The sequence below is a fragment of the Dendrobates tinctorius genome, unplaced genomic scaffold, assembly GCF_039654945.1.
Source record: "Dendrobates tinctorius isolate UK_male_01 unplaced genomic scaffold, ASM3965494v1 ptg000134l, whole genome shotgun sequence".
NCBI lineage: Eukaryota > Metazoa > Chordata > Amphibia > Anura > Dendrobatidae > Dendrobates > Dendrobates tinctorius.
Window position 1 is genome coordinate 19,690,425 of NW_027361802.1, and position 27,440 is coordinate 19,717,864.

General features: G+C 46.6%; 1 protein-coding gene across 1 annotated transcript in view; it reads right to left on the bottom strand.

Moving 5' to 3' along the window:
* Nucleotides 1-27,440, bottom strand: part of TRPM6 (transient receptor potential cation channel subfamily M member 6) — a 278,440-nt gene that overhangs the window by 222,800 nt on the left and 28,200 nt on the right. The window contains exons 2-5 of the mRNA XM_073543757.1: nt 8,160-8,239; nt 5,932-5,970; nt 3,119-3,299; nt 2,111-2,324 (exon numbers count right to left, since the gene is read on the bottom strand). Coding sequence (XP_073399858.1) covers nt 2,111-2,324; nt 3,119-3,299; nt 5,932-5,970; nt 8,160-8,239 — 514 coding nt within the window. The remainder of the gene's footprint in view (nt 1-2,110; nt 2,325-3,118; nt 3,300-5,931; nt 5,971-8,159; nt 8,240-27,440) is intronic.

Below are 27,440 nucleotides of genomic sequence, written 5' to 3' on the forward strand. Positions count from 1 at the left end.
CAGAAGGCATCCATGTGCTTTCCGTGTTTAACATTGCAAAGTATAAGAGAAGCTTTATAATTGAATTCTTTCTTTATCCAAACCGGAAAAACAGGGATGAAACACGGATGGGAAAAATGGGCACACGGGTGTCACACTGATGGGAATATTGGACATACGGGTGTCACATTGATGGAAATCACTGATGACAGTAGTACCGGTCTTTCACATACGTGTTTTATACGGCAACCCACACTACATCACAAGTTTTGCACAAAAAAAAAATCCGACCTTGTGTTTGTAGTCTGAGCCAGATTCAGCAAAAGAGCCCTCGCTAGGCTGATAGTAACTTTGCCCAGGGCAGTCTCTGACAAATCACTAGCTCTATGCATCAGTTTGAGATTACTAAAAAAAAAAAAAAAAAAAAAAAAAAAAATCAGTAGTGTTGGGATCCCTAGCTGCAAGATACAGACCATGCTTAGTGTGTCAATGGGTCATATAATTCCTACCATAAATTAGGATTTGCTGCTTCTAAGAAAAAAAATCTTTTTAAATTAAGGAGAACCTTTTTCTTAAGTGTAGCTTACAAAGCACTCATTAACTACAACTAAGCAGCCAGGATCTAATTCATGCTACCCGCAGTTTAGGCAGAATGGATCATGTGACAGGTTCCCTTTAATTAATTGTCTCTAGGGTCGCCAACTTGACTTTCTATTTTTTTTTTCTGGACAAATTATTTAAAAAAAAAAAAATAAAAAAAAATAAAAAAATTAAAAGGACAAACACTTTGGAAAGCCATAATAAATCATCACGATTACAGTAGTAGTGATCCAGTCTACAGCCTATAATTCTGATATAAAGACATCAGCTATTATATTTTTACAGCTTACAGGATAATTGCAGTCTAAATATTGTGTATACGATTCTTCAACTTCAAAAAAAATAAATAAAATCACTATCGCCTCAAATTAGTTTGTACGAACAGGTCAAAAAAGCATCCTAATTTTTATAGATTTGTAAAGATAGAGAAGACCCCTGTTTTAATGTGTGAAAAATGTACTGTAAGGCATTTTTTATCCTCCTATAGGCTGCAGTTCCTGTTAGTTAGGGGTAACAGGGTTAACTGTAGGGCCAGCCCTGTGATTTATTTCCTGGTTTTATAGTTTTGTTGATTGAGAAAGAGACAAGAAAAGACACCTTCAGAGGAAGGTTATCACCACTGGGTGTGTGTGGGAGCCAAGACAAGGAAAGGGAGCAAGTCAGCTAGACTTCTACAGTGGTGGCAGTTCCTCATGCAAGTGTGGGCACATAAAGACTGAAAAAGCTAAAGGAAACAATGGTGTTCTTTCCAGTACTGGAGACGTGCTGTGAAGGATGGCAGGGTCAGTCAGGCTAGGGCATGTCAGAAGGTGGTAGCTAGAGCTCCCTTTCACAAGAGTGCAGCCACGGTGCAGTGGTCATAGCGAAACACATTTACCGGTGTTGGCCTGTACCACAAAGATGGCGTTACTCAATTTGTCCTTTTGTTCATCTGTAAGATTTCTCACAAGTATTGTGCTGCTGCCCATTCGAATGAAAAATGTGCGTCGGTATTATGCAGAATAACAGCAAGCTTTGATCCGGCTACCCTCTGTGCGTAAGTTTTATTGTCAGAAAAAGGACTAATTTTTACAAACTCTTCTGGTTCCATCAACGGGAGTTTAAAAGTGGTCCGGCGTCACACAGTTGGTGCCAGAACTGGATCTGATGGTGTCCACCGCAGAATCCCAACCACACACACACAACCAGTGATCCCCATTTTAGGTGTTATGGGGCACAGATATCGAGACTGGCCAAAATCCACCTTTACAGACTGTCCTGGAATTTCTGGATGGTTGGAAACCCTTATCGTGCCATCAAGACGAACCCTGTCTGTATACACCAATATGTTCATATGTCCACATAGGAGCCACCTCTATAAGCCAAACCGAAAAGTCACTGCATTCCTCCACTGAAACCGACTCATTCATGTAATATATAGACAGTAGTTTTTTGAAAACACATATTTGCTTCAACAAAGTATCTTGTTTTATAAAGTCAGACAGAAACCATTTCTCAGAAAACAGAGAAAACGGCAGTGATTAACAAATACCTGTATTGATGCCGTCAGTCAGGATCCATGCCCCAGTAGTCTCTGCAGCTTTTACCAATCCTTTGCCAAAGACTTGCTTGACTTTAGAGGGGAGTTTAAAATTCTCAACCCCACCATGAACAGAGATCACCAGTTTGGGAAGCTCCATTTGCCATTCTTTTATCATCAGCTGCATCAAATGGTCCAAGGAGGTGTCATAGGATATCCTTATATACTGAGAAGCGAGAACAAAAAGCATATTAGTCAGTGACTCCCAGTACATCTGCTACAAAGGCTGCTGTCAGCCACCATGAGGGGGAAGCTTGCTGTACATGTATTTTTTATTGTTCCCACTGATTTTAGTGAAAATTAAAATATGTATTCAGTGAGCGCCCCCTTCTGGCAGATGCAGGCACACAGATTCATTCATTCGAATTTATGTCAGTGTGAAGAGAAGAACTCTGTTGCTACTGCTGATTAAGGACTCCCCCAGGGAGAAGTTGGACTACCATATTTTATTTTGGTTCCCGTAGTCCACCCCTCACCCCTTCAATACCTTTCACGCCTGCTGAGTAAACAAAACCTTCCATGATTTTTGCATTTGAGAGGCTTGAGGTCATATTTATTTATTATGCTTACGTATATATAGCGCTTTACAGATATGGTCATTGCTGTCCCCATTCGGGCTCACAATGTAAAATACTCTATCAGTAGGTCTTTGGAGTTTGGGAGGAAACCCAAGCAAACACGTGGCAGATGTTGTCCTTGGTAGGATTTAAACCAAGGACCCCAGCGATGCAAGGTTGCAGTGCTAACTACTGAGTGTGCCTATGGCAAAGATAAATATGGACAATGTGCTAACATTATATGATGATGGAACAGTCTTTGGATTTTAGGAGTCCTTCTGATGGCACGGTTTCTGGTTGAGTTTTGGCTGACATTGAGTGATTATGACCAGCATCTGACATGAAAATAAACATTTGGAAAAAAAAAAAAAAAAAAAAAAGAGACTAATGTCACATGAAATACCTTGGCATGGTATGTGTGATGACCATCTTGGAAATTGATGGTGCCAAAAGCATCTGTTGGGCTGGTCTTTGTATGCTTCTGCACCGACCATTCCTCATTGTTTACCTCTTGTGGTGTACAATATATTGGCCAGTCAAAATCTATTCCAGGGTGGTCTCCAATTAACCTTCCACAACAACACCTAATGACACAATCAGAAGTTCACTGCATTGCATTACAGGTGATGAGCTAGATAATGTCATTTTTGGCATATGTTGGTATTTCCATGCATTTTAGATGAATATTGTATTGGACTGCACATACTTTCCTTAATCTGGTTCTGACTTAAAGGGATGTCTGGGATTTTATACCGATAGTATATCCTAGTCGCTATATAGTTGACGGAGCTGTGCATCTGCCGAACTCAGCACATCCAGCCACCGCTGGCACCGGGAACAGCCTATTGATGGGAGTGCTGGGTATCACACCCCCACCAGATATTTATTACCTATCCTAGAGGATAGACCATCAGTATAAAAGTCCAAGACAACCCATGTGCAACAAGAAAAATTAAAAAGTAAAGCCCGATGTGCATTTCTTTCCATCCTATGCTGTGATTACAGCCAGAGCAAGCTGCAATGTGGCACGTCACAATTTCCCAACTGTTTTCCTTGTAAACGATGGGAAAGATGGTCTCTAAAAGAATGCACTCCTTTAACCCACTTTGGGCTAGTTCAGAGGAGTGTATTATAAGTAAGTGTGGCACACAAGTACAATAGTTATCTTAGGTACATAGTAAAAGTCACTATATACTAGATTAATATCCTGTGCATGGTTTATTTGCGACTGTATACGGATAACCAGAAGTAAAAATCATAAAATCCTAAGTAAATACTAGACTGCTCCTTAGACAGTGCTTAAATAGAGTATTTGCTAATTCTGCCAAAGGCACAGTAAAAGTTGGTTTAGTTTCTTTGTAAACTGCCTTGATTTCAGCCACGATGAATAAATGTACACTATTGGCAGGATTTCTTTGAAGCAAACATACTTACGTGTTTGCTGAGCGAAAAGAGGTTATGAAATGACTGGGCAATGGCCCAAACTAGAGTATAGATGAGATGAAGCATAACATGTACAATGTCCATTAATTCCATGTAAAAATGTTAAGTAGTGTCACATTAAAGAGCTGCAATCAATGCATATTACTAATGATGAGCGAACCTACTGTTCGGATACGGACACGGACACCGAACACCGACTTCACCAGGAAGTCTGTGTCACTGTTCGGGTTCGGCTGCCCGAACACAGGGTGTTTGTCGTGCTGTCACGCACACGACAGCGCGGGAAACGCTGCTTCTGATCGTCGGTAAAATCATCATTGCCGGTCAGACAGCCGCAGTTCCCACGCTGTCAATAGACAGCATAAACGTGCAGCTGTGATCAGAGGTATAAAGTTTACCTCCGCTAACTGGTGTCAGCTGATGGGACTACTGCTCCCAACAGACGATGCCTGCTGCCGCTAATAACAGTGAGAACAGGTGGCGGCTGATGGGAGTATTCATCAGCTGGTGCCTACACTGTAATTAAATAATTTTTTTTTTAAAAAGGCGTGGATTCCCCTGTATTTTTGATAACCAGCCAGGGAAAACTGACTGCTGGGGGCTGCAACACTCAACCAGCTTTGCTGAAGCTGACCACTATCAAGAATAGAGGGGTCCCCATGTCGTATTTTTTATTTAAATAATTTTTAAAAAAGTGTGGTGTCCCCATGGATATTGCCCCTCCAGCCTAAAAATAGAAGCCCACAGCCACTCAGAAAAGGCGCCTCTATTCTGGCATTAGCCCAGCTCTTCCCATTTGCCCTGCCGGTCACTGAGGCTGCGTTCCTAGCTGGGATGAACTGCGGTGACTTCGGCGAGATCCCCGCTAGCACCATGAGAAAGTCTCATGGTGCAGAGGTGAGTTCACCACAGTTCAAATTCACGACAGTGAAATTTTCCCGGTGAACTCGTCTGTGCTAGTAGGGGATCTCACCGACGTTACCGCAGTTCAGCCTGGCTGGGAATGCAACTTCAGTGACAGTCATCTAGGTTACTGCAGTCACTGGTGGTCACTGATGCTACGTTCGCAGCAGCTCTTTCACCAGTGGTTCTCAGCCTGGTCAGTCGTACCTTGGCGCCATCCAGGTTGAAAACTATTTATTCCCCAGACATGGAATACGGCATGGGACAGAATGACGGACAGGTGAGGGATATCATTTTTTATTTTTGCTTTATTACAGGATACCAGGGATTCAGTAGAATTTTTTTTATTTATTTACAGCGCAGGCTGATGAATACTCCCATCAGCCGCGCCTTCTCTCACTGTTATTAGCGGCAGCGGGGGTTGGCTGATGGGAGCAGTAGTCCCATCAGCTGACACCAGTGACTGGAGGTAAACTTTATACCTCCGATCACAGCTGCGCGTTCATGCTGTCTTTTGACAGCGTGGGAACAGCGGCTGTCTGACTGGCGGTGAGGATTTTATTGCCGATCAGAAGCAGTGCTTGTCACGCTATCATGAACATGACAGTGTGGCAAACACTGGATGTTCAGGCTCTCCATTCAAGTGAATGGGGTCCGGGTACTGTTCTGGAACCCAAACTTTTTGGAACTGTTCAGCCGAACCTGCCGGACCCGAACATCTTGGTGTCCGTCCATCTCTACACATTACTATTTAGCAATGTCTGGATTTCTTGTCATCCGAGCTCATGACACATGATGATGATATCTCCCGAACGGGTACACTGCAGCAGGGCAGCACTATAGGTTCGGGCTTTCCTAAATCTACTTCACCTGATAAGGTTCTGGCAGACTTGGCATCCACCCTGGCATCTGCAGAAGAAACAAAACCATTCATAGTTACACAGAATAGCAGCTTCCATCTTGTATGTTTGACATACGGTAATAGTGAAATAGCAGGATTGCATTTTACATAGGTCGTTTGTTTTTAATTGGTCCTCACTACCTCAACTTGACATGCTCCTGTATTTATGTAGAGGTCTAGACCACTTAGAGCTAAAAAGACAACAAAAATAATGTTTCGTTATTACGAGCGTTGAAAAGGTTCACCATTTAAATCCATTTATTGCCTTTAAGTTCTGACCACCTCCCACCTCACTTCTATTGGACTGGCTATCCAACTTTCATATAGAACTTAGTGAATGGTGTTAAGGTTGAGTATGAGCACAGTCATCGCTGTCAGACAGGTGACAAAATCAGTGGGGGGTCCCATTAGTCAGACTCCCAGGGATCAGACACTTAACACCAATCCTGAGGATAGATGATAAATGTTCTGAGAAGGAAACCTCCTTAATTTACCTGCCACATAAATTATAAATCTGCTCTACTCAAAAATTCCCCCCTTCATTTCTTCTGTTTGTTAGGACAGTGACAATTCGGCTATTCTGTATATGTGCATACACAGGATTCTGTCATTTACTGCCCTGAGGGCTCATGAGAGCAAAAGAAAGGATGGGGTGAGCATTTTTTTTCATCAGTGGACCATAGTTATATTGTATGTGTAAGATGTTGGTCCTTGCTCATAGTAGCCAATTGGCACAATATTTTTTAGGCAACTTTGACTAATAAGACAATAGATCTTCGCTCACAGGAGAACAGACCTGTAATATGATGCCTTTACAACCCCAGTATTGGTCATATAATACAAAATCTAGAGATCTGAGCCCTAACAAGAGAAAGGAGAGGCATGATACCCTTTTGGCAGGTGTAGTGCCATTACATACGGCAGACAGCTCTTTCATTTGTTTGCTGAATCCAGCGCATTATATTAAAGCACAGAAGAAATCACTAAACCAGATCTGCAAGTGAGGACTGTGCAGTAAATGATCATGCACGTCATACTGACCTCCTCAACAGTGCCACATAGTTTAAGAAGCATTGTTCTAATGTTTGCTAAACATAAACCATTATCATTTCTAACACCCTTGTTAGAAAGCAGCTCAATGTATACTTTCTATGTCTCTCAGATCCTGACTACCCCACTCCTTTCTTGCTAAGGGTACTTTCACACTGCGTTTAGGGACATGCTTGGTGGTCCTGTCAGCGCATATGTCCAAACCCCCAGCAAAACAAGATTTGGACGCATGGGCCAACGGGGCCATAGACTATAATGGTGCTGTCAGAGCGAACGTGAACTCTGACGTGCATCGTTTTCGGGAGTGTACGCCTACTGGAGGCGGACACTCAGAAGTAGTAAACTGTGTCCAAGTGTCCGCCTCCAGTAGGCGTACACTCTCGAAAATGATGCTTGGCAGAGCTCACATTCGCACTGCCAGCACCGTTACAGTCTATGGCCCCATTGGCGCATATGTCCGAATCCCGTTTTCCAGGGGCTTCGGACGTATGCCCCGACGGGCCGACTGAGCATGTTCCTAAACTCAATGTGAAAGCACCTTAAGATAGAGATGAAGGGACAGGAGCCAGGTAAAAAAAAAAAAGTCTTCCTGCAGGATCAGACTACACAGGGCTTGTTTGTAGTCTGTAACCATGGAAATACAGATGTGCAGAGGCTATTTTAATAAGGAACTTTGCTACGTTGATTCTTTTTTAGTGCACTTTCAGATGCAATTGTGTAGAAAGCAAAAATGGGCAAAGATGTGGGACACCTTTTTTGTAGTAAAACTATAGAGAGGAACTGGTAATGCAAAAGATTTTGCAAGATGGAAACATCATAACTTGCCTATTTCTGTCCCAAAATCTTTTGTACTGTACTTGCAAGTATAAACAATGTTATTACAGTAAGTAGAATACTCGGTATATGTGATTCCTTGTGCTATATATAAAACGTTCGTCCTCATGGTCTCTACTACGAGCAGCATGAGAGATCTTTATCAAGAGTCGGTGCCGTTTACAAGCAATTATTGTTATAACATTTTAAAAATGGAAAGGTCAGTGTAAAACATTTACTGATAAAGTTTACCATTAAGGATAATTTATTATATTTATTATAGAAGCACAATCAAATAAATGTTGATAATAAATCTTTAGACACTATACCATACCTGTGTGGATCTTTGGAAGCCGGTATTATTTTTGCACATTCTCTTTTGCAGAAGATACTTTCAATCCAAGACTTCTGAGACTACAAAATAAAAACATAAACTTGCATTATTCACAGAAGTTGAAGTGTAATTGCAGCACTCGCCAGTTCATAGATCAGCTGACATTTTGTTCTCTGAATAATGAATAGGAGAGAGCAGTATTACAGACATCGGGAGTAGCGCCGATCAGAAATCTTTTCTTTGCCGGATAACTTGCTTTATTTTTAAGTCAGGGAACTATAAAAACAAAATCATGTCTGATGCCACAATATGATGCTAGGCAGGACTGATTTGCCATAGACTTACATTGCCCCTCTTCACTTTACATTTAGACAGTCTGTTAGACAGACTGCGTTACACCGCGGTATAACGCGCTGTAACGCAGACCGGTAACGCTGCCATTCAGCCCCTTTGTCGGGCGCATCGCGACACATGCCGTAAAGCGGCACGCGTTCGCGATGTGCTGTCATTCACTGATGGAGCCTCGGACGTGGGCTGCAGCGTCTGAGGCTCCGTCACCGCAGATGAATCATCTGCGCTAGCGGGTATAGCATAACGCGATCGCGTTATGCTATACCGTTTAACCAGCCCGTTAACGCTATGCGTTGAACGGGCTGGTTAAACGTAATGTGAACCTAGCCTTACATAGTAGCTTAACAAAATATAGAAATCTGATGAACTGTCCAGCCTTGCAGAAATTAATAATTAAAGAGTATCTATCATTTACAAAATGTTTTCATAAAATTAATAAGACACATGAAAATAAGAAACTTTATCATATATTTTACTAGCTGAAGAGCCCGGCATTGCACGGGCATAGTAACTAACTACGGTTAGTTGCAACAAATTATAATGAGATATATATGTGTAGAGCCCCGCCCACTCCGCATAGCCACATTCACTATAATATCCCACATCATCCCATCAGCCAGAGCTACCAGACTACTACCCCTAATATCCCACATCATCCCGTCAGCCAGAGCCACCAGACTACTACCACTAATATCCCACATCATCCTGTCAGCCAGAGCCACCGGACTACTAACCCTAATATCCCACATCATCCTGTCAGCCAGAGCTACTGGACTACTACCACTAATATCCCACATCATCCTGTCAGCCAGAGCCACTGGACTACTACCCATAATATCCCACATCATCCCGTCAGAGCCAGCAGACTACTACCCCCAATATCCTACATCATCTCGTCAGCCTGGGGTCATAACCACAGCACTGAATGGAATGGTCCTAGCTTCTATATCGGGGATCCCTTTAAGAGAGGCCTGGCGTCAGCACCAGAGCACTAGGTGGATTTGCCCTGACTTTCATACCAATGATCCCTTTAATAGAAGCCTGGGGTAGGAATCAGAGCGCTGAGGGATTTGCCCTAACTTCCATACCGGAGATCCCTGTAAGAGAGGACTGGGGTCAGTACCAAAGCACAGAGTGGATTTGCCCTCACTTCCATACTGGGGATCCATTTAATAGAATTCTGGGGTCAGAATCAGAGCGCTGAGGGATTTGCCCTAACTTCCATACCGGAGATCCCCGTAAGAGAGCACTGGGGTCAGTACCAAAGCGCAGAGTGGATTTGCACTCACTTCCGTACCAGGGATCCCTTTAAGAGGGGCCTGGGGTCAGTACCAGAACGCTTAGCGGATTTGCCCTAACTTCCATACCAATAATCTCTTTTAGAGACCCTGGGGTCAGAATCACAGAGCTGAGTGGAACGGTCCTAACTTCCATACCGGGGATCCCTTTAAGAGAGGCCTGTGGTCAAAACCAAAGCGCTGGGTGGATTTGCCCTGACTTCCAAACCAATGATCCCTTTAATAGAAGCCTGGGGTCAGATTCAGAGCACTGAGGGATTTGCCCTAACTTCCATACTGAAGATCCCTTTAAGAGGGAAGATGTGCCTATGGGATGATGTGTGATGGGTATATGGACAGGGAGGGGGTGATTCATTTCTGTCATGTGCTCTCTGCTCCTTTCTGGGGGACAGACAATGGCTGGGAGCTTATGTTTCCAGGGTTGCTAGATTTCTCCCACCATGTCAGTGTCTGCTGAGGTGTTGTGGAGTGGGAAAACTGTTGCTCATAGCAACCAATCACAGCACAGCTTCTTTTAAACAGCTCTGGTGAAATGAAAGATGTTTCTTGATTGGTTGGCCATACATTCAGTTTTATATACATAGATTACAAGATTATGATTCTTTCTCCTCCTGGACTTTATTCCTAAAATTCTCAATTACTGAGTAAATTCTGTACTCAGCAAAGACAGATTTTTCACATTACTGATATAGAATCTTATGAGCACCAACTGTCATCTTCTATGAGGAGGGAGGAAGGAAGGGGGGGGAATATAGAGGTAGACACAGTCACTCTGCTGCAAGTTCTTCTGAAATGTCATTTACACTTTCATTCCTAAATCACAGGACAAGTGTAAAGTGAACCCAACAGCGGATACATGCATCCCAAATCCTATCCATGTGCGTATAGGCCGAGACCTGTCACTCACGGACAGCGGGTGATGGCCCAGAGGCCACAGACTACTGCCTTGGCCATCACCCTGCAGATCTTTTAGAACATACACTTCCTGTTCTTTTATTTATTGTCATTTATTCATCTTGGTCTCTGCCAAGTAAGGAAACTTTATCACTATTGCAAAATCCATTTTAGGTGCGTACTACATCAATCACAAACAGTCAATGGTTTTTATAACCTTCACTGGCGTGTAAGTGTATTAATAGTGAGTTTGTAAAAAGAATGATTTATTTTGTTGTGGCTCATACGGTCACATAATGCCGAGGTTTTGTGTAACGGCCATTTCAAATCTGCATAGATGTGCAGTGAAGTCGAATTAATGGTGGGTCGGTACTCGGTACCGGGTCGGTCTCTCAAAGGGGAATGTCACAGCAGCAGTGACCCGGTCGGTGGCCCTGGGCACCCATGTAAAAGGGGTTAAGTGATGGATTAAAGTTTATGAGTGAATGATTCGTGACGCCACCTGTGGTGTTAGGCAATGAAGATGTTAAGCCGACGCTGCAGACAGATCCTCTGGGACAGATGGTGTGGTGCAGCAATGATGTTGTGGCCCTCCACAGGTAGGGCAGTAGTCCCAGGGCAGTGTAGGTGAAGAGATAGGGGAGAGACGTAGAGGGTGCAGTGTCAGGCACAGAGATGTAGCAGTGCTGAGGGGGTTGCAGGAAGAAGGCAAGGACACAACAGGGTGCAGTTTCTTTACCTTTACTTTGCTTGGCAAATGCAGTCCAGGGTCCAGATTACAGATGGCACAGGAGCTGGCTAGCCTAGAAGCAATTTAGGAATCTCTCTGTGCAGATGGGTTGTGTAGTCTCCTTCTTAGCGCTTATTTTTAGGTACTTGCAGTACTGTGTTACACTGAAGGTCCACTTGCTTATTCTCTTTAGAACTCCCTCGTATGGCAGACAGCTGTAGCCTTCCTTCCCTGGCTCACACGTCACTGTGGTGCCTCCGAGTCTTATGTGGGAATAGAGCATTTACAGCTTCCTATTCCTCCGGTTTCTGTTGCAGGACCATCAGTATCCATACAACCTTGGAGACCGGGCTCCAGATCATGCGCTATAGCTAGAAGTGAGCTCTGAACTCTGCTCAATCTTTCAGCTCCTCTCCTCACGTCCACACACGTTGCCCACCTCACAAGAACTCCCTCTAATTTTCCCTCCTGGCCCCCAGAGAGTAGCTCCTCCCCCAGTTTTGGTTCAGAGCTCCCTCTGCTGACCTGGAATGGAAACTGTTGTGATAAACTGCTAGAGAGATCCTTCATTGCTTCCAAGCATGACATCACGCTTCCTAGGAGGAAGGCAATGCCACTGTGGCGACCATGCTCCTTGTGGCGCCACAATGGTATAATTACTTGTTTTTTTAAAAAAGGTTAAATATGGAGTTACAGACCATAACACACCCAACTGCAAAAATTACAACAATTCTTAAGGGAAATATCTGGGACTTAAAAAGACAAAGTGCCTAAGCAATAACAGGCATGTATTTGCTAACAGAGACAATTACCTGTCTGTTGTACCCAGCACCAGTCATTGACGGCTCCTGCCGTAGATTTAGCTGCCTGTCAATAGAGCAGTGTTCCCCAACCCCCAACAACCTCAAGAGCCACCAACAGGTGAGGTTTTCAGGTTTCCCTTAGTATTGCATTGGGGATGGAATTATTCCCTGTGCAGATGATGCAAATATCACCCAGGCAATAATAAGGGAATCGTGGAAACATGACCTATTGGTGGCTCTTGAGCGGAGTTGGGGAACACTGCAATAGAGCAATGGTTTCTCCTCCTGTTGACAGGACTGGACTAATGGTGTCATGCCGATTGACCTAGATGCACTGGAGACTAGTTGGAAAGGTGGGTCCATGGCGTCTATCCCCGCCCACAGCCGTGAATTGACAGGTCTCACTCTGTGTGTGTGTGTAGTTTTAGAAAATAACGATATAGGGAGTGGGCTAAAAAATAATTTTTATGGAAACGATTAAAACAACAAAATTCGCACAAACCACAAAGCGGTGTAACGACAGGGTATATGTCCCAGAGATGTAGTATATGTGGTTTTGTGGTAGGGGCCGGGACTGGGAGGGTGGTCCACTGCTTACCACGACCGGACGATGCAAAGATGAGACGGAGGCAGATTCCAATTGTAACAGGTCCGTGTTTATTGGCCGTCCTCCTGACGACCATAGCCATTCACCGCAGCACGTTTACAGCTCTCCGCTTCCAGGCCCGGGTACCTTCACCTTTCCTTCAGTCGTGATGACGTCCCTCACGGATCTTTCGCTGGGGCTGTCCTAGACCAATCTACCGCCAGCGCTTCACCTGCCCGAAGTCGTCATCCAATCGGTACCCCCGGGGCCTCGTCTGTCCTGCGGTCCGCTGTCAGGGCCACCCCCACCGACTGTCTTCTCATCAGTCCCCTGGTCGAGCTCTTTACCGTTCTCCAACTTCTGCCCCGAGTCCTCCTCTGTTGAGCTCCTCCTGGGATTAGCCTCTCTGGAACCCCAACCAGTCCTATTTATCCCCTCTCTCACTGGAAATTCCCCTCCTGGGTTACTATCTCCCCGCCCCCCATGACTAAGCAGTTTCTATAGCCGTAAGTTGATGTTAAGCCCTGAACTACACTCCCCCCTGCCATCTTATGGTCAAATTTCGATGCTGCACTCCCTTTTCTGTCTTTCCCTGCTGTTATCTTTCAGACATTACCAATCCCCGTCTGTAGTGCACACATCGTCCCCTCCTACTTCCAGTCAAGTCTGTCCATCAAGTCATCTTCCCCACAGTAGTGATTTAGCTGAGTGGTGGTATCTAAAGCCTATGACCACCAGACATCATCACCACAATACAGTCTATTTCCATGGACAGGCAAATGACAGAAAAGGAAGGTCTCACCAGACACAGTGTGAAGGAGGTGATTAGTAGAGTTGAGCGAAATGGGTCAAAAATTTCAAAAGTCGGGTTTCATGAAACGAAACCCGACCCTAGGATGAGGTCGGCCACGAGGTCGGCGACTTACGTGCCAAAGTCGCGTTTCAAAAGTTTGTTTTGCGCTCTTTTTCAGCCAATCAGGATCCACGGACACTGTGGGCAACGTGATGACATAGGCAGGGGTCACCACCATCTTTCAGAAGGGCATGCAAGTGATTGGCTTGCTTTGGTGGGCGTCACAGGGGGTATAAAAGGGCGTGCACGCCGACCGCCATCTTACTTCTGCCGATCTCAGTATAGGGAGAGGTTGCTGCTGATTCTGTAGGGAGAGCGTTAGGCAGGGAAGACAAAAAAACTGCTTCTGCTGCTAGCGATTTGGCCTGCACAACACACCAGTCACTGTGTGTGCAGTGCAAGGGGAGGCTATATAGTGGTGTATCAGTGGTGTTGGTTGTTGGGCTGCCTTCTAAGGCTTCCTGACATTCCTGCATTGCTGTTTACCCACTTCTCCGCAAACTGCTTTTTTAAAAGCAATTCCAATTTTTTTTTTTTGTCCTGCTGAGAAGAAAAAAAAACTGCTTCTGCTGCTAGCAATTTGGCCTGCACAACACACCAGTCACTGTGTGTGCAGTGCAAGGGGAGGCTACATTGTGGTGTATCAGTGGTGTTGGTTGTTGGGCTGCCTTTTAAGGCTTCCTGACAGGCTGGCATTGCTGTTTACCCACTGCTCTGCAAACTGCTTTTTTAAAAGCAATCCAATCTCCCTTATCCTCTAGTCACTTTTGTCACAGCTGTGCCATCGAGCCTGTCACTGTCATATCTCAGATATTCATTGGGCCTCACACAATCCAAAAGTGTCCACTGTCCAAAAGTGTGTGCAGAAATTCTAAAAACTCCCCTGTCCTATAGACACCTTGTACCTTGTTTTACATTACTATATAGTTTGTTGGATTTTGTCTACATTTCTACCAAAAATGAGGAAGGCTGGTGGAAGAGGCCGTGGAATTGGGCGGGGGTTGGCAGCTGGTAATGATGGTGTTGGTGGTGGATCTGATGGTAGTGGCAAGAGCAAAATAGGACCGAATGCAGGAGGTGTTGAGCCTGCGTCATCGTCTGGCTACATAAGGCCTCGAACGCTTAGTTTTCTAGGAGTTGGCAAACCGCTTTTAAAGCCAGAGCATCAGGAAAAAGTTTTGTCTTACATTGCTGACTCAGCCTCCAGCTCTATCGCCTCCTCTTCTTCCGTTGTAAAAAGTAAAAGCACTGAGTCGTCATTGGAGGCTCATGTTCATGAACCACACCTTTCCTTGTGTCCTTCACCCCAACCAAGATTGAAGGATGATGCAGGCCATACTACTGATTACTCCATGGAGCTGTTTTCACATACCATGCCTGGATTATCAAGTGAAATGGTGAATTACCCAGGCCAAGATGAATCTGACATGGAGTGCACTGATGCACAGCCGCTGATGGATGATTCTGCTGGTACATTCACTCAGAGCACTACATTGTCCTCGCAGTGTACAGAGCCAGATTCTGACCCTGATGAGACTCAGGTGCCCCTTCCAGCACACTATACCACCATACACGGTGACACAGAGGAAGGTGCACATGACATAGAAGAGGAGGTGATGGATGACCCAGTTGTTGACCCAGATTGGCATCCATTGGGGGAAGAGGGTGCTGCTTCCAATAGCTCAGATGAGGAGCATCCACAGCAGACATCGACATCGCAACAGCTGTTATCTGGCAGGCCCGGAGCACTCCAAAGACAGGTTCCAAACATCAAAAGAGTTGCTGGACAGCTTGCCAGAGGGTCAAAAGATCACAGCGTGCTAGGCCGCAAAATGTCTGCCAAAGTAGGAAGAGTGCAGTGTGGCACTTTTTTGAACAAAATCCTCATGATCAGGCCAAGGTTATCTGTAAGAAGTGCGCAAAGACCTTTAGCCGAGGGAAAAATCTGAAAAATTTGAATACCAGTTGCATGCTTAGACATTTAACCAGCACGCACTTGCAAGCGTGGACACAACACCAAACCTCAAGTGCCACATGTGCAACTGATCACAACGAAGGTAGTCAGCAACGCTACATTGTTTCCCCCACTGTAAGCCCACCGGTTAGCACAGCAGCAAATGTTGAGGTGTCGTTGCAAGGCCACAGCAGTCAGGGAATCCCACTGTTATATCAACGAAAGACTGATTCTAGGCCATCAGAAAGAACACCAACTCCATCACCATCATCAACCCTCTCTCAGTCTGCCCTGTCCACCGCTACTTCCACCATATGCAGCTCTCAAGTCCAGCTCACCCTCCCAGACACTATGAGTAGGTCAAGATAGTACTCAGTCTCTCATCCGCGTACACTGGGTTTGAACGCCCACATTGCCAAACTAATCTCATTTGAGATGATGCCCTTTCGGTTGGTGGAAAGCACAGCTTTCCGCGAACTCATGGCCTATGCAGTACCACGCTATGACCTACCCAGTCGCCACTTCTTCTCTCGCAAAGCCATCCCAGCCCTCCACCATCATGTGAAAGACCGCATTGTCCATGCACTCAAGCAGTCAGTGAGCAGAAAGGTGCACCTCACAACTGATGCATGGTCCAGTCGGCATGGCCAGGGCCATTACGTGTCCATCACTGCACACACTGGGTTAATGTGGTGGATGCAGGGTCCACAGGGGACAGCGGTGGTGGGACAGTGCTGCCTAGCCCACGGTATAGGAAACAGTTGACTGTAGGCGTTCGACCCTCCTCCTCCTCCTCCTCCTCCATAAGCGAAAGCTCGTCCACAGAGCGCAGTCGTACGAGCACTCCATCTGCAGCTGCCACTGTTGCACACGATGTGTCCCCCTATCGAGCAGCTAGTGGAAAGCGTCAGCAGGCTGTGTTGCAGATGATGTGTTTGGGCAACAGACACACCGCCGAGGTGCTGGCCGAGTACTTGAAGCGACAAACTGAGTCATGGCTGGGCAGTGTACATCTTGAGGCAGGCAAGGTAGTTAGTGATAACGGCCGTAATTTTGTGGCAGCCATAGCCCTTTCAAAACTCAGCCATATACCTTGCTTGGCTCACACCTTGAACCTGGTGGTGCAGTGCTTCCTCAAAAATTATCCGGAGTTAACAGCCCTGCTCCAGAAGGTGCGAAGACTGTGCGCGCACATCCGCCGGTCGTCTGTACACTCCGTTCGTATGCAGAAGCTGCAGCGATTGCTCCACCTTCCCAACCACCGCCTCATTATCGACATTGCAACAAGGTGGAACTCCACCCTGCACATGGTGGAGCGGCTGTGCGAGCAGAGGCAGGCCATAATGCATTTGTGGGAGGATACACGGCCAGGCACTTTGAGAGCAGACATGGAGTTGACAGGTGTGCAGTGGTCGAAGCTGAAAGACCTCTGTAAAGTCCTTCAGTGTTTTGAGGAATGCACACGGCTGGTAAGCGCAGACGACGCCATCCTAAGCATGAGCATCCCACTTATGTGTCTGCTCATGCAAACTTTGATGCACCTTAAGGAGCAGGCGTCTGCAGCCAATGTTGATGAGGAGGAAGAGGAGGAGGGAATCCTTGATGACATTCAGCCATTGTCTGCTCAGGGACCTCTCCTGGACGAGGTGGAGGAAGAGGAGGAGGAGGAGGAGGAGGATGATGGGGATGATTACTTAGGGGAGGAGGATGCATCTCGTGGGGCAAGTGAAAATGTTGGCGTGGCAAGGTCTGGTACAGGGTTTGTGTGTGACTGGAGGGATGTGGATTTGCCAGAAAGTGCTCCTCCAACCAGCACTCGCAGTGCATCATTGACACCGGGAACATTGGCCCACATGTCAGATTATGCCTTGCAGATCCTAAAAAGGGACCCACGCATTGCCAAAATGATGAACGATGACGACTACAGGTTGGCCAGCATCCTGGATCCACGCTATAAAGGCAAATTACAAAACATCATGCCACAGGAGAACCTTGACCTAATATTGGCTAATAAACAAGCAACTCTGGTAAATCGGTTGCTTGAGGCATTCCCAGCACACAGCAGCGGTGATGGTTCTCACACGAGCCGTACGGGCCGGGGGCAGCTTGGCAGAGGAGTTCGTGGTGCACACAGCAGAAGTGGCGTTGGAGACAGGGGTTTCATGACAATGTTGTGGACTGATTTTTCAAGTACCGCTCACACAACTGGTAATACTGCATCGATGGAAAGTGACAGGAGACAGCAGTTGTCAACTATGGTTACAAACTACTTTTCCTCCCATATCGATGTTCTCCCACACAGGTCATTCCCCTTTGACTATTGGGCCGCTAAACTGGACACCTGGCCTGAATTGGCACAATATGCCTTACAGGAGCTCGCTTGCCCAGCTGCAAGTGTGCTATCGGAAAGAGTCTTCAGTGCAGCTGGATCAATCCTGACAGAAAAAAGGACCCGTCTGTCAACCCAAAATGTGGATGATCTAACCTTCATTAAAATGAACCACGCATGGGTTTCCAAGGATTTTGTCCCACCTTCCTCTGATGACACATAGGGTGACAGAAAAATGGCTTGCTTTGGTCCACCTCTTCCTGGAACTTGACCTATTTCACCTTTTGCATCAGCTGAATGTTCAACATCAACATATGCCACTTTCTAAAACTCCCTAACTGTGCTGCCTCCCCCTCCATGGCCGGGGTCACCACCTAGCGCACGACACCGTGCGAGTGCCGTTGCCCTGGACAGGTGGGTAGGCCGACTCTTGGGCGCGGGCACTGGTACAGGGTCCTTCATAGTGCAATCAAGTGTCTCTGACGGTGGTGGTGCACACCCGCCGTCAGACACACCGCCGTACTATGAGGGGCCCAGTGGCAGAACCGACGCCCACGAGTGGGCCCCCCTTGCTTGGGCAGGGCCCCAGCATTTGCAATCTTTACCTCTCCCTGCTCCTCCGCTGTGTAGTCTGGGCCGTCAAATCCATACTGTGCCTGACACCGTCTGAGCCTGCCTCCTGAGACATATTTTGAATGTGTACGCTATCCATACATGTTATCCGGGGAAACGGTACCCTTTCTAACCTTTGTGCAATCACGTGCAATCCATACTGGGCCTAACACCATCTGAGCCTGCCTCCTGGGACATATATTTTGAATGTGTACGCTATCCATACATGTTATGCGGGGATACGGTACCCTTTCTAACCTTTGTGCAATCACGTGCAATCCATACTGGGCCTAACACCGTCTGAGCCTGCCTCCTGAGACATATATTTTGAATGTGTACGCTATCCATACATGTTATCCGGGGATACGGTACCCTTTCTAACCTTTGTGCAATCACGTGCAATCCATACTGGGCTTAACACCGTCTGAGCCTGCCTCCTGAGACATATATTTTGAATGTGTACGCTATCCATACATGTTATCCGGGGATACGGTACCCTTTCTAACCTTTGTGCAATCACGTGTAATCCATACTGGGCGTGAGAACGGCTGGCGAGCTGTTAAGCAAGCTACAGCACCTGTGGTTGCATACGCAAGTTTTTCATTTTTTCAGGAATGACGGTTAGGCCTAATTCCGGAACTGCGGTTGACCTGCACTTACTGGGAAATCATTGTTCGCGGGTAATAATTGTAATCAGTGATCCCCATCACTAACGTTGTTCAGCGGGTTATCTGCACCTGTAAGCGACAAACGCTGGCCTTTTCAGTGTAGCGCACATGCAGCCACGGACATGTAAGGGCATGACACACCAGTTATTGGCCAATCTCATGTGCCAGAGCCTCACGTGTCCCTCTAGTAAGCCGGACTCGGACCGCGGGGCATGACGGAGTCTCGTTCGTTAACGGAATTAAGCTTGCAATGTGTGCATCTGTTCTGTAGCTGGCATGGTTGAGGTTTCCCAGGTGGAGTCGAATTTAACCGTAGGCTCCACTCCTGGTGGTGCCCTTCTGGACATTCCTTTAAGGTTCAGCTTTGCAACCACACTGCCCACGTAAAACAAACACTTTGCCTTCATGAACGCTGTTTGGAGGGTCATGACTCGTGGGAATAACGCCGCCCAATCAGTTAACCTGCTAGAGAGATCCATCGTTGCTCCCAAGCATGACATCACACTCCCTAGGAAGAAGGTAATGCCACTGTGGCGACCGTACTCCTGGGGGCGACACAAGTGCACTGATGCCCAGCCACTGCTCGATGAATCTGCTGGTACATTGACCCAGACCACTACATTCCCCTCGCACGCTACACGACCTGAATCTGACCCTGATGAAACTCAGGTTACCCTTCCCATATACAGTTCCATCTTAGGCTAGTTTCACACTTGCTTTTTTTTGCAGCGCGTTTTTCCCGCAAAAAAACGCATTGAAAAAACGCATACAAAAGCATACAACTGCTGCGTTTTTTTCAAGCATTTTTATGAGCATGCATGAAAAAAACGCAGCGTTTTTATGCGTTTGTATGCGTTTTTAGTGCGTTTTTACCGCGTTTGCGTTTTTTTCCAACATTTTTAGGTGGCCCCTCACACTACCCAAACCATGACTTTACTAACCCTAACCCTGACCCTAACCCTAACCCTGACCCTAACCCTAACCCTAACCCTGACCCTAACCCTTAACCAAATCATACTTAACCCTAACCCAAACCCTAAACCCTAACTAACCCTAACCCTAACCCTGACCCTAACCCTAACCCTAACCCTAACCCTGACCCTGACCGTAACCCTAACCCTAACCCTGACCCTAACCCTTAACAAAACCATACTTAACCCTAACCCTGACCCTAACCCTAACCCTAACCCTAACCCTGACCCTTAACAAAACCATACTTAACCCTAATCCTGACCCTAACCCTGACCCTAACCCTTAACAAAACCATACTTAACCCTAACCCTGACCCTAACCCTTAACAAAACCATACTTAACCCTAACCCTGACCCTAACCCTAACCCTAACCCTGACCCTAACCCTAACCCTAACCCTGACCCTAACCCTTAACCAAACCATACTTAACCCTAATCCTGACCCTAACCCTGACCCTAATCCTTAACAAAACCATACTTAACCCTACCCTGACCCTAACCCTAACCCTGACCCTAACCCTGACCCTAACCCTAACCCTTAACAAAACCATACTTAACCCTAATCCTGACCCTAACCCTTAACCAAACCATACTTAACCCTAACCCTGACCCAAACCCCAACCCTAACCCTGACCCTGACCCTAACCCTAACCCCCCTTAACTAACCCTAACTCTAACCCAAACCCCTAAATTCCATGGTTAAAAAAAAAAACGCATATGCAAAAAAAGCATACATGAGCATGCCAGTGCGCACATATGCGCATCCATAGGCTATAATGGCCATTTTTAGCGCAAAACGTGCGCATATGTGCGCATGCGCTTTTTTGCAGGGCCAAAAAATGCAACATGCTGCGTCTGGAAAATACAAACGCAATCCCCAAAAAAACGCAGCGCATGAAAATCGCATACATGCGCTTACAAGCGCGCAGGTATGCGCACCCATGTTAAATATAGGGGAAAAAACGCATGCGCACATGTGCGTTTTTTTTCAGCGCTAAAAAACGCAAATGTGAAACCAGCCTTACACGGTGACAAAGAGGAAGCTGCAGATGAAAGTGCAGGTTCGGCCCACCCGCCATCAGACACACCACCGTACTATCAGGGGCCCTGTGCCAGTGCCGTCGCCAACGAGTGGGCCCCCCCCTGCTTGCTCAGGATCACAGCACTTGCAAAGTTGAAATACTGTGCAGTGAGATGGAAGATGGGGACGACGAGGAATCCAGACAAGTACAGGGATTCCCTAGCGAGGAGACTTATTTGATTGTTTTCAATGTTGGGACAGCAATTTTTGGGGAGCACTATACTCTGGAGAATGATAGATGGGGCCCACCATACACTGGAACATTCCAAAGGTGGACATCAGACACTGGAGCAGCATTTACATGGCCCATTATACACTAGAGCATTAGAAATGGGGCCCATTATGTTTGGAGCATTATTTGGGCCCATAAGACAGTGGAGCTTCATCCATGGGGACCAACATATAATGTAGCATTATGTGGAGCTCATCATATACTGTTTCAAACATTATATGGGACCAATGATTCTGTATGGAGAAATAGATGGGCCTCGTCATGAGATGTAAAAAGTGAGGTATTTTTCATTGTACTATACCGCTATTTCTCTGCCGTATCGGAGCATGATGAGTTGTGGTATGTGTTAAAGGGGCGCTCTTTCGCCCAGGGCACATGAAAACCTGCAGCCAGCCCTCCCCCCCCACAACTTTAGCCAAATAACCCCCATTTTTCAGTGCGTAACTTGTATTATGAAGTTAATTAAGGTTGACAAGCTTAAGTAAGAAGAATTGATGCTTTTGGCATTCAAATGGGCACTGTAGGTGTGTTTCCTGTTCTCCTCTCACTGCCGACTTTTATTCCCCATTGACTTACATTGGGTTTCGTGTTTCGGGACGACCCCGACTTTTCCCTATAATCGGACGATCTTGCTCGACCCGACTTTTGGAAAAGTCGGGTTTCACGAAACGAAACGCGACCCTAAAAAACCAAAAGTCGCTCAACTCTAGTGATTAGTATCACTTTTTATATTCGTAATCCTTCTTAATATGTCATAGAGCAGATCCATTCATGTGACTATGACGGCAACTAATCTGGTACCCGGCTACAGGATCGCAAAACACCCCACCACACTCCTCTTCTGAGCACCAGCGAAACGCGTCGGAGCTCTAGTGAAGGGGTCCACTCTGTGACATAGCCAATTAAAAACAATACATTAACAACGTAACTTGATTTAAATAGTAGGTCATTTTTTGATGACACAATCCCTTGAAATGGACCAACATCATCTGTGGGTGGAGAGTTGGGAGACACCATACACAAAATGTGTGTGGAAGCCTTTAGGAAGATCCAATATATAAACACTTTCTGTAGCCTGTTCACATTGGCATATGGGGTTCTATTTTTCTGTACAGGTAAAAAGAAATAAAGATTTTAAAAAAAAGGAACTCCTGTAGAAAATGGGATCTGAAACGCCATCAGATGGACTCTATTGACTATAATGAAGCCTGTTTGCTTCCTGTCATTTTAAAAGAAAAAATTATTGAAACTTGCTGTACTTTTTCTTCTAATGAAATTAATATAACTTGCGTGAGTTTCCTACAAGCTCAGATGAGAGTGTGAACTAGCCTAAGGGCCTGTGCACACGTTGCAGGTTTGTTGCTTTTTTTTTTTTCCTTTGCAGATTTGTCAACAAACCAGAAGGATTTCCCAGTCCCAGCAAAGTGAATGACATTCCTGAAGTCTCATGCACACGTTGCTTACTTTTTACCTTGGTTGCCTACTTTTTACCTTTAGTCTAGATTTAAGTCTGCAGCATTTCAATTTTTTCAGGGTACTTACTGTAGATTTCACTCAAACTAACGAGTCAGGAAAAATCTTCACCAAAAATACATGTAAAAATATATCAAAAACACTATTTTATGCTGTGTTTTTCCTCCTATGAGATGCAAAAATTTCTGTACCAAATACTTCACGTGTGCACAAACCCTTAAAAGGGAATCTGTCAGCAGGATTGTGCTCAGTAACCTACAGAGAGTGTCAGGACGGCGCCGTTATACTGGTTAAAATGATTGCACAATAGAAGAGAATTCAGCTCAACAATAAAGTGAAAAAAATCCAATTCTTTACTCACTTGAAAATTTCAGGAATAGATGATAAAAGTATCAGCATAGATAGCAGCAAAGAGATGCGTTATCAATATCAACGCGGTTCAGGTTTTTCACATTAATGATATAGAATCTTATGAGCACCAACTGTCATCTTCTATGAAGAGGGAGGAAGGAAGGAGGGGGAAGATAGAGGTAGACACAGTCACTCTGTTGCAAGTTCTTCTGAAATGACATTTACACTTTGATTCCTAAATCACAGGACAAGTATAAAGTGAACCCAACAGCGGATACATGCATCCCAAATCCTATCCATGTGCGTATAGGCCAAGACCTGTCACTCGCGGACAGCGGGTGATGGCCCAGAGGTCACAGACTACTGCCATGGCCATCACCCTGCAGATCTTTTTGCTTTTTTAACATACACTTCCTGTTCTTTTATTTATTGTCATTTATTCATCTTGGTCTCTGTCGCAGCACCCTAAAGGCCCTTTTACATTTAGCGATGCACCAGCGATCCCGACCACGATACGACCCGGTCAGGATCACTGGTGCATTGCTAAATGATCGCTAGTGAGCTGCCACACAGGCAGATCTCACAGCGATGCAGCAGCGATACAGCGGACGATACTTACCTTTCAGACGCGGCGATCCAGACGTCCTCCCGCCCGCCTCCACACGTCGCTCGTCCGCGCCACAGGAAGCCCAGCATGAAGCGCCCGACGAGAAATGGAGCCGGCAGATCTCGCGCGATCAGCGATGGACAGCGGGGGAGCCAGTCAGAGGTAAGTATCACACATAGCGATATCGCTAGCAATATCGCTGCTACGTCACAAAATCGGTGATGTTATAGCGATATCGCTATGTGTAAAACCCACTTGAGTCATGATAACAGACATTCTCTAACACAACACTTACAGTATATGCTGATATCAGAAAAACACACCGGTAAGACAATTAACATAATTAATTACCACCAAGAAGTGACAGATGAGAACAGAGACGGTTAAAATCAATTAATAAATAGAACATGACAAAAGGCAGGGAAAACGGAGGCACAATAAAAATCTACAAAAGAGCATTTTGATGAATTTTTTTAAGAAAAGTAATGAAAAAAAAAAAAATCACAAAAGTGGAAGAAAAAATTATGGAGACTAAGAAGTGCAAGTTGGAACGTGACTTGTATGATTATTCTGTGGAGCAGGTTCATGAATGGGGCAGGTGGAAGAATGCCAGCAAATCCCCCAAATCAATATTAAGACACCCCAAACAGAAGTTTGGTGCAAATCAAGTACAAAGTCACATTCAGGTCCCCTGATTCAGAGACTAATGGGGCAACATCTGATTCAGATATAGAAACAAAAAAAAAAAAACTAAAAAAAATTCATATTTCAAGAAAACCAAAAATATTTTCCTTCACACAAAAGAAAAACCACAGAAGGAAGGGAAGGAACCACCGATCAAGCCAAAACCACGCAGAGATATCATCTCAGAAACCGTCATTAGGTGCCTTCGATGTTATCAATTTATTTTCAGCGGTTCAGACTAAAGATCAGTGTGAATTGTTGTCTTAAAGGCCCCGTTACACACATCAATGTCCCAGCGATCCCACCAACGATCCAACGTGGATGGGATCGCTGGGACATAGTTAGCTGATCGCTGGTGAGCTGTCACATAGACAGACCCATTAGTGATCAGGACCAGGGAGCAAGCTGGTATCCAGGGTAAACAGCAGGTATCTAAGAGCCGCGCGGCTCTTAGTTGCCTGCTGTTTACGTTGGATACCAACTCCCAGCGTCGCTGATCGTTGCTCTCCCGCTGCCACACGCAGCAATGCGCGCTGGCCAGCGGGAGCCCAACGATCAAAAAACGGCTCAGGACAATCCTCACGATCAGCAATTCCTGCCGGGGCTGCCGGTTGCTGATGCGTGCCACACACAGCGAGATCGCTGTGGCGTCACAAAATCAGCGATCTCGCTAGCGAACTCGCTGTGTGAGACGGGTCCTTTATGGCTTGTCTTTTGTTCCTAGCTGTGACTTTAATCTTTTCTCAACTGTTTGTGATATTAACAGATTTGTCAGGAATTCTACTCTTAAATTACATTTCCAGGATACTCTTGAGGAAACTAATGCTCATAATGATGTTGCTGTAAATGTTTTAAAAAAAATAATCCTGTTTTTATGAACAGTTGTCAATTTTGTGTTTGCAAGAGTTACAAGACACAAATATGGATGGTGATGATCCCTCTTCCAAAATCAACATGCATGTTCCCAACCCGAATTATTACCCAGTGCAAGCAAGAGGACTAGTTATGGACAGGCCCGGATTGGCAATATAACCAACCGGGCATTTTCCCGCTGGGCCGCTGTCACGTGGGACGCGGGTGGCCGCTTGCCAGCTGCTGCGGCCACTGTTGCTCCTGCCGCTGTCCCTCTGCGGGCACGGCAGTGATAGTTTCAAGTTCCTCCCGCACTGCAGGGAGATAAGCCGCCACGCCTCCCCCCACGCACCCCATCCTCGCCTTAGCATGAGACCCCCTCCCCTCCGCAGCCACTCACAGCGTCGCACTCGCTTGCCTGCTCGCTCTGTTCGCAGGACCTGTGATGAGGTCACAGGAGGGGAGGAGTCAGGGGGTCACATGATCAGCAGGAGCCTTTGTCCAGACCCCCGATCATTTCACCCCTGACTCTGCCTCTCCTGTGACCTCATCACAGGTCCTGTGCGCTCAGCCTTGCCTCTACCGTCTGCAAGACTCTGCTTTGCTGTTGTCATGGTACTGGTTGAGGTATGTATGTGTGGGGTCAGGATTTACAGTGTGGATGTAGCAGAGCCGCGCGTGTACGGAGAGGAGCCGCGCGTGTACGAGGTGTACGGAGAGGAGCCGCGCGTGTACGAGGTGTACGGAGAGGAGCCGCGCGTGTACGAGGTGTACGGAGAGGAGCCGCGCGTGTACGAGGTGTACGGAGAGGAGCCGCGCGTGTACGAGGTGTACGGAGAGGAGCCGCGCGTGTACGAGGTGTACGGAGAGGAGCCGCGCGTGTACGAGGTGTACGGAGAGGAGCCGCGCGTGTACGAGGTGTACGGAGAGGAGCCGCGCGTGTACGAGGTGTACGGAGAGGAGCCGCGCGTGTACGAGGTGTACGGAGAGGAGTCGCGCGTGTACGAGGTGTACGGAGAGGAGTCGCGCGTGTACGAGGTGTACGGAGAGGAGTCGCGCGTGTACGAGGTGGACGGAGAGGAGTCGAGTGTACGAGGTGGACGGAGAGGAGCCGCGCGTGTACGAGGTGGACGGAGAGGAGCCGCGCGTGTACGAGGTGGACGGAGCGGAGCCGCGCGTGTACGAGGTGGACGGAGCGGAGCCGCGCGTGTACGAGGTGGACGGAGCGGAGCCGCGCGTGTACGAGGTGGACGGAGCGGAGCCGCGCGTGTACGAGGTGGACGGAGCGGAGCCGCGCGTGTACGAGGTGGACGGAGCGGAGCCGCGCGTGTACGAGGTGGACGGAGCGGAGCCGCGCGTGTACGAGGTGGACGGAGCGGAGCCGCGCGTGTACGAGGTGGACGGAGTGGAGCCGTGTGTATGGAGTGGAGCCATATGTGTACGGGATGTACGGAGAGGAGCCAAGTGTGTACAAAGCATACAAAGCGGGCTTTTCCCACGGACACAGGAGTACACGGCGGAGCCCCGAGGAGCATTTTAAAACACACACATGACGTTCCACCTGAAGTGATGTGCTGGAAGCTGACCGGAAATGAGAATTTCTTGAGGAGATTGTGACGGAACCAGGAATGCTTCAGATCCATCATCGTGTCCTCCTCCGACAGCGCAGACAGCAGGATCGCCTTGGAATCGGGGATGCCGGCCATGTGAGCGGATCATGATACGTCCTGCACCGGGAGGCTCAGGTGGGCACTACAATGGGAGCCGGGCTGCTATAGTATCTTTGTAGAATCTTTCTTTATTTCTTTCTCTGTTCTTTCATTCTCTGTTCTGTCTTTCCCTCATTTTCTTTCTCTCTCTGTTCTTTCTTTCTCTCTCTGTTCTTTCTTTCTCTCTCTGTGTTCTTTCTTTCCCTCTTTCTTTCTTTTTCTTTCCTCTCTTTCTCTCTGTTC